This window comes from Carassius auratus, unplaced genomic scaffold (assembly GCF_003368295.1).
Source record: "Carassius auratus strain Wakin unplaced genomic scaffold, ASM336829v1 scaf_tig00037428, whole genome shotgun sequence".
NCBI lineage: Eukaryota > Metazoa > Chordata > Actinopteri > Cypriniformes > Cyprinidae > Carassius > Carassius auratus.
Genome location: NW_020526378.1, coordinates 33,222 through 41,623, shown reverse-complemented (window position 1 = coordinate 41,623; position 8,402 = coordinate 33,222). Strand labels below are relative to the sequence as shown.

At 37.1% G+C, this 8,402-nt stretch overlaps 1 protein-coding gene across 4 annotated transcripts; it reads right to left on the bottom strand.

The window, feature by feature from the left end:
- Window positions 1-1,412: 1,412 nt before the first annotated feature.
- On the bottom strand, window positions 1,413-7,810 carry LOC113083122 (zinc finger protein OZF-like). Of its 4 annotated transcripts, none has more exons than XM_026254384.1 (4): window positions 7,722-7,810; window positions 6,711-6,878; window positions 6,198-6,594; window positions 1,413-2,936 (listed from the first exon to the last, which is right to left on the bottom strand). In XM_026254384.1, exons 1-4 carry the CDS (start codon window positions 7,779-7,781, stop codon window positions 1,915-1,917), a joined length of 1,647 nt encoding a protein of 548 aa, XP_026110169.1. In that variant the 5' UTR covers window positions 7,782-7,810; the 3' UTR covers window positions 1,413-1,914. The 4 variants fall into 4 exon arrangements, with proteins under 4 accessions (XP_026110169.1, XP_026110170.1, XP_026110171.1 ...); XM_026254385.1 differs by lacking the exon at window positions 7,722-7,810 and adding an exon at window positions 7,311-7,443; XM_026254386.1 differs by lacking the exon at window positions 7,722-7,810 and adding an exon at window positions 7,335-7,426.
- Between the last annotated feature and the right edge of the window lie 592 nt (window positions 7,811-8,402).

Genomic DNA, 8,402 nt, shown 5'->3' with positions numbered 1-8,402 from the left:
AACTCTTTAAATCCTCCGAATCAGAGGCCGCTGTGGAGAACACATCTTCCTCTAACAACTCACATTCGAAAGAAATCAAACTTATCACTCCTTTAAAGCAGGGAAATACACAGCATAAATTAACTCTGTGGTTTAATGTGCATATTCATACATTCCATACTTCCATTCTAGGCTAAAATCATGGAGAAGAGTGTTTTCACCCAACTTCATTCATTTGTTGATGTAAATGAGATCTGTGAAGTGTTTCAATCAGGGTTTAAAAAACATCACAGCACTGGATCAGCTTTGCTGAGTTTTTAATAATATTTTTTTTTGCGATTGATTTCGTCAATTTTACTGTACTTTTATTTTTAGATCTAATGGCAGCGTTTGATACGATTGACCATCAAATACTTATATCTCATCTTGAAATACCTGTGGAATATCTGTGGAAATGCCTTAAGATGGATAAAGTCTTATTTTCGGTCCGAATGGGAGAATTTGTATCAAGATTGGCACCAATTTCTTTTGGTGTCCCGCAAGGCTCTATTTTAGCACCTTTTTTCTTTTCTCTGTATATGATACTGTTAGGATTGATTTTGGATAAATATGGTGTGTCACTTCATTCTTATGGTAATGACACTCAGTTGTATTTGTCTTTTAACTCTGATTCTTCCAATGTTTGAGGCGTCTCTTGGCCTGTTTAGATGAGGTGAAGTCTTGGATCTCTCTTCTTAATGAATTTAAAACCGAAATCATATTTGGTCCCTCTGAAATGAGCGATACAGCTGGAGTTAACTTGGGAATACTAAGCCCTTTTAGGAAAAAACTTAAAAAATGTGGGTGTGATCTGTGATAGTGCTTTAAAATAGTAATGTTCTCAAAGTAAGCTTCTACCAATTAAAAATAATTATTTAGATGAAGTCTTTCTTAGCATGTATAGACTTGGAGAAGCTTGTTCATGTTTTTATTTTTATGTTCCTTGATCAAAATTAAAGTTGTGACTTGACCGTGCATTGCCCCAAAGCATTGGAATAGTTTGCCAGTGTCTTTGCAACAATTATCATCTCTGAACAGCTTAAGAAGCAGTTAAAAATATATTAGCCTTTGATCAGGAATGAATGCTGAGGTATTGTTGCTGTACAATAGTTACCCTTTGGTCTGTCTTGTATGTTCTGTAATGATGATTTTATTATTAGTTATTATATTCTTTTAATTGAACTTATTGTACAGCACTTTGGTCAACTTGGTTGTTTTATTAGGTGCTTTGTAAATGAAGTTGGACTTGGAGTACAGCAACTCTCTGTTACCATTATAGACAATCTTTTGATTTTCTGTTTAAGCCTGTTTTAAAATATTAAGGTATAATATACAGTATATTAATAGAATATCGGGGAAATATAATTAAAGTTGAAAACAAAAACAAAAAACCCTTGATGGTCCTAAATACTGGCTTTATTTACTTTTACAACATGGACATTCTTGGTAGATTTCACCAGAATCACTCAAGTAAACAGAGAAACAGCTGTACTGGAAGGAAGATATACATTTTTTTGGAGCATATTAAAAAAAATAATGCCATGACTTCAAATTTAAGACTTTCTCCTGTGATTTGCATGCTGATATTTTCCACATCAGGAAAATTGTGTATACAATAATAGTTTGAGTTATTACATTGCTCTGTGGAGTGCTTGATTCTGATTGGTCAGTCACCACATTCCAATCTATGTTATTCCATTATAACAACCGGTGAAAGCTAATAACACAGACATCATTCTGGTATCACGTTTCAATTCAACTTTTGCATAATAAATGGTTTATGTTTTAAATTGAAATCATCATGTGTGTGATTGTTACTGTCATATATCTCATGGCATGAATGATGAAAGCATCTGCAGAAATAAAGCCTTTACTGGCAGACCAAGACATGAAAAGTCACTCTGATGATTCTGGAGCAGTTTGTTCTTTAGCGTGTTTGTTTTGGTGGGCCTGAAAACTACCTAAATAAGCAAATCTCTCGCCGCAGATGGAGCAGGAGTAAGGTTTATCTCCTGTATGAACTCGCTGATGGACCTTAAGGATGTCTGATCGAGCAAACGTCTTTTCACATTGTGAGCATTTGTATGGTCTTTCTCCAGTATGAGTCCTCTTGTGGTTTTGTAATGTAATGTGTTTACTGAAACTCTTCCCACAGAAACTGCAGTGATACGGTTTTTCTCCAGTATGGATTCTCTGATGAATTGCAAATAGAATTGGACTAGAAAAGCTCTTCCCGCAGTAGGAGCACAGATATGGTTTCTCTCCGGTGTGAGTCCTCTCGTGATAGTTCCGATAGGATTTGTGAAGGAATCGCTTGTCACAGTGTTTGCATTGAAACGGTTTCTCACCTGAGTGCATTTTTTGGTGTGACTTTAGACTAAACAACTGCCTAAAGGCTTTCCCACATTCACTGCACTGATACGGTCTCTCATTGGTGTGTAAACGCATATGTGTCTTCAGATGAGATGCATACATTATTCTTTTCTCGCAGTGAGGACACTTGTATGGTCTTTCTCCCGTGTGGATTCGCTTATGAGCAACAAGATTTCCTTTGGTGGTGAAATACTTGTCACATTCACTGCAGTGGAAAGACTTTTCGCTGTGTGTTTTTATATGAGATTTCATATTAGGAGCAGTGGTGAAAAAATCCTTCCCGCACAGTTCGCAGTGAAACGCTTTCTTCCGGCTGTGCTCTTTTGAATGAAGTCTCTTCTCTTCTGCGGTAGGAAAGCTGATTTTGCATCTCCTACAGCTGAAGTCTTTCTGTTCTGTGTGTGTTCTCTCATGTCTCTTTAAATTACCCTCTGAACTCAGTGTTTTTCCACAGGTGCTGCAGGAGAAACTCTTGACCATCAGCTGCTCTTTTGAAGTTGAGACGGTTTCTTCACCTCCATCAGAAGATGAACCACAACTCATTTCTGAAAGGAACAAAACTTATTAAACAACCTTAAAAGGTAGTTGAATTGAGTAAGACAACATCCGCATTTATTTTTTAACAAAATACACATCCAGGTCAAATCGACACTAATAAAATACAACTCTTGTTTTCCAAAGTTGGTGTGTAGTAAATGCTCCACACAAAAGCATACAGGTGCTGCTCAATGAAATAGAATGTTGAGGAAAAGTTCATTTCAGTAATTCAACTCAAATTGTGAAACTCATGTATTAAATAAATTCAACGCACAAAGACTGAAGTAGTTTAAGTCTTTGGTTCTTTTAATTGTGTTGATTTTGGCTCAAATTGAACAAAAACCCACCAATTCACATCTCAACAAATTAGAATACTTCATAAAACCAATTTAAAAGAAATTAGTAAATTGTTGGCCTTCTGGAAAGAATGTTAATTTACTGTACATGTACTCAATACTTGGTAGGGGCTCCTTTTGCTTTAATTACTGCCTCAGTTCGGCGTGGCGTGGAGGTGATCAGTTTGTGGCTCTGCTGAAGTGGTTCTGGAAGCCCAGGTTTCTTTAACAGTGGTCTTCAGCTCATCTTCATTGTTTGGTCTCTTGTTTCTCATCTTCCTCTTGACAGTAGCCCATAGATTCTCTCTGGAGTTCAGGTCTGGTGAGTTTGCTGGCCAGTCAAGCACAACAACACCATGGTCATTTAACCAACTTTTGGTGCTTTTGGCAGTGTGGGCAGGTGCCAAATCCTGCTGTAAAATGAAATCAGCATCTTCAGAAAGCTGGTCAGCAGAAGGATGTAATGAAGTGCTCCAAGATTTCTTGGTAAATGGGTGCAGTGACTTTGGTTTTCAAGAAACACATTGGACTAACACCAGCAGATGACATGACACCCCAAATCATCACAGACTGTGGAAACTTAACACTGGACATCAAGAAACTTGGACTATGAGCTTCTCCACCCTTCCTCCAGACTCTAGGACCTTGGTTTCCAAATGAAATTTTGCTCTCATCTGAAAAGAGGACTTTGGACCAATGGCAACAATCCAGTTCTTCTTCTCCTTAGCCCAGGTAAGACGCCTCTGACATTGTCTGTGGTTCAGGAATGGCTTAACAAGAGGAATATGACAACTGTAGACAAATTCCAAGACACGTCTGTGTGTGTCGGCTCTTGATGCCTTGACCCCAGCCTCAGTCCATTGCTTGTGAAGTTCACACAAATTCTTGGATCGATTTTTCTTGACAATCCTCATAAGGCTGCGGTTCTCTCGGTTGGTTGTGCATCTTTTTCTTCCACACTTTTTCCTTCCACTCAACTTTCTGTCAACATGCTTGGATACAGCACTCTGTGAACAGCCAGCTTCTTTGGCAATGAATGTTTGTGTCTTACCCTCCTTGTGAAGGGTGTCAATGAATGTCTTCTGGACAACTGTCAGATCAGCAGTCTTCCCTATAATTGTGTAGCCTAGTGAACCATGCTGAGAGACTGTTTTGAAGTCTCAGGAAACCTTTGCAGGTGTTTTGGGTTGATTAGCTGATTGGCATGTCACCATATACAAATTTTTTGAGATTGTGAATTGGTGGGTTTTTGTTAAATGTGAGCCAAAATCATAATTAAAAGAACTAAGACTTAAACTACTTCAGTCTGTGTGCATTTAATTTAATACATGAGTTTCACAATTTGAGTTGAATTACTGAAGTGAAATTTTCCTTGACATTCTAATTTAGCACCTGTATGTCTGCTCGATGCTCTGTTATTGTTACAATTAATTAATACAATTATTATTATGCTACTCATATAAATGTCACAATTACAAGAAGAACATTGGGACAACAATAACCTGTGATTAATTTTTTCTAATAACAGAACTTTTACATAAGTCTCTTATGTAACTGACAAAAGTACAAAGATCTCCAATAGTGTCACATTTTCTGTAAATCTAAACAAATTTTGAATTTGATTTTGTAGAGGAAAAGAAAAGGCCAGGATGTGAAGTGTGGTGTCCCATACTCAGAATTTGCTCCACACACACACACACACACACACCTGGAGTGTGTGTGTTGTGTACCCAGTGAGCAGTTTTTTTTTGCTCTGGAGCCCAGGGAGCAGCTGGGGGTTTGGTTCTTGCTCAAGGGTATCACCTCAGTCATGGTACTGAGAGAGGAAGAGAGCGCTGGTCAATTGACTCCCCCCACCTACAATTGCATATGTGGGAGTTTCCCTTTTAGACGCTCCATTTATGGTTGGAGAGTATTCAAATTAATCATGCAACGCGTTTTACTGAAATTCATCGAATTATTTAACTCACCCCCAAAAAGGCATTTTAAACTATTTTGCACTTGAAAATGGCTGAAATTACTGCTGCTAAGAGGAGGCACTTCAGAGAACAGAGAGCGCGTGGTAGAAGGGAGAGGATTTCTTCCACATTAATTAATTTATTTGGAATGCCAGAACATTGCCAAGCCATGCTATTTTTAAACTGCTTCAGGAAATAAAAGACTATTTGGAACGCTCAACTAAGAATCACGTAATACCAGGTCTATCAAAACGTCCAGCAAGCCTTCATCATTTGGCCTCCAGTTCTTTTCAATATACTCTGGCTTCTTTATTCTTTAACTGTGCTGGGTAAATGCTGTTATCGCCATTTTCCATGTTTTTTGAGTATATATTGGTACATGGCTTATTAAAAAAAGCTAGGTAGCCTTTGTTTCGTATGTTTTTGGCCAATAAGCAAAGATTTACATTACTTGGAGAAGGGTGGAGGAGTCCACTCAAGATCAATCCTCTCAGCTGCCCAGATAAACATCAAATCATCTCCTTCTCTAAAAGGAGCCGTTTTCTCATTCTTCTACTTACAATATTTAAAAAGTAAATAAAAAAAAAAGTGAATGAATGATATACGGATTCATGTTGCACCTTTAGTTCCGTGTTTGACACATTATATTGAATATTTATCAAACTTTACATATTTTATCAAGTAAAATAATGTATAAATGTCAGATTACATTTGTAATTCTGTCTGCTTACATAGAGATTATGTGTATTTTGACAAACTAAAAATTTATTTTTGCTAGTACTTGTATTTAAATGTTTGAAACCTAAAATATGCATTATATGGTTATAACGAATTACTGTGCCTATTTACAAAATACAGATAACTTAAACAGTGAAAAGATTGGAAATCTTTTCTAGGTACTTTTGCCTTTTTTCAAAACGTACAATTTTTTCTGATTTGTTGAAAACACTGTAAGGTCATAAAAGGAGAAACAAACCTGGAATGAAATCTTCATCATCATCATCCCCATTATTCTCAGTACAATCATCACCATCTTCATCTTCCTCCCCATTATTCTCCTCCTCCTCCTCTTCCTCATCAGTGTGTTGTTGTTGTTTCTCTGCGGTGGTTTCTCTTCTGCTCTCGATCAGGTTCCTGCAGTCCACCAGTTTGACGGAGCACATCTTCAGCGGCGTCTGCAGCATCTGCTGTTCTCCAGCGTTACAGTCAGAGGTTTGATCAGTGGATTCATGATCCTGAGCGTCAGTATAACAGAGTAAAGTGAGGCTGAGCTCTGAGTCCTGTGTGTCTCTGGATCTCTGATCTCTGACGCTCCAGACTGAATCCTGAGCTTCTGTCCCATCAGTCTCACGCACCCAGACCTGCTCCACATCCTGACAAACACAATCAGTAATATATCTATTGAGAGTATGATTAACAATAAGACATTGATTCACACAACTATCAGTCCATATTAGCAGCTAAAGATGAAATGAAGATCTGTTCAAACCTCTCTGTTCAGTTTGTCTCCTCTTTCTCTCAGCTTTGCCTCCAGTGAAGCCACCTCTTTCTTCAGCTGACAGATTTCTGTGATGAAATCCTCAATATCCAGCATGGACAGATCAGTTCCTACTGATTTACAGCAGACCACATCCACCTGCGCTTTCATGCTCAACATCTGAACACAAACACTTCATGGTTAATATAATATGCATTTTTTTATAAACTGAATGTCTGGATTAAGAGTAAAACAGACAAATCTAAACATAAAAAAACATTTGATAAAACGTTCCAAATACAAAATCTTTACACAACAGCACTTTTAACTACAGTTTTACTATGTAAAATCTAGAGACAAAAGGGTGCTCAATAAATCATTTAATGCTAACGCTACTTTTGCTTTTTATCAGGAATACTATAATACAACAGACAAGTCACTTAATACAACACATCTGTTCAGCTGCTGGGTTTGATGTATTAAAACATTATCAGGCTCGCTCTCTGTAAATATTAAATCATTTAAACCGTCCTGTACAAAACAACGAGGTACGATAAAGTATTTCAGACGGCCATACATCCAAAAACCACATGTAAAAATCACAGAACCGACCTGAAACGCTAATCAAAATCAAACCTCTGCGCTACTTTGTCCTTTGAATCTCGGAAGAGTGTTTATTTGTATCAGGTTTAAGCAGAAACAGCTTTAGCTCCCGGAGCAGCGTGTTGAGGGCGGAGCTAATGAGTCCCGCGCACGCGCAGCTTTGGTGTAGCGATCCTCCGCAAGCGGTGACGTAAAACAGGAACTAAAACTTCGTCTTATCAAAATAAACTAAATGACTAACAGTCGGATCCAGCCACACTTGATCCAGTTTAGGAGGGGTTTAAAAATTAACAAATTGACACTTATGGTGTTATAATACACCATAGCTGGGTGATATTTTATTCACTATGTGTTTATGTTGTTTAGAATAAACACTCGTATCAATCTGCAACAAAACAGACGTGATTTAATTTTACTCACCGACTGCGGGTTCGACTCTTGGATGGGATCTTTTATTTCTGGGATCGCTGCATCTTTCATTTTCAAACGATCTGCAAAGCCTGCGTCAAACTGGCCCTTGTTTTTTTTTTTTTTTTTATAATTGCAGTTTACATAAGCGTTCATCTCCATTATAAAAAAATAACATATTGTGCAGTTTCCAACATTGCAAGTATTTTAACATAAACAAAAATACTTTCAATCATCACATTTTGCCAGGGGAAGTACAGACTTACAAAAATATATCAAATTGTTTACACACGTTCACAGTTTTTGTTGCCTTTTGATTAAGAGAATACTTAATCTTGTTGATATTGCTTGAACTCAATGTTAAAAGCAATAAAATATGTTTTGAAATGCGCAAACTTACATTTATGAATGTTAAATTTTGTTAAAGATAATAATGAGATTAATAATGAAAGTTTCATTAGTCCTAGTCTTAGTTCTGTGGAGGTCATAAAGGCCAAAAAGAACATCCTTCCAAAACCACTTGAAATCTTTCTCAATTTTTTCTGCAATAAAATTACAAATGTCATACCATATAATCTGGACAAAAGGGCAGTGCCAAAACAAGTGGGTAACTGTTTCAATACTAATACAGCAGAAAGTGCAAATTACATTAAATTTTTTAACAATATGATCATTAGACGGGTAAAAACTGGG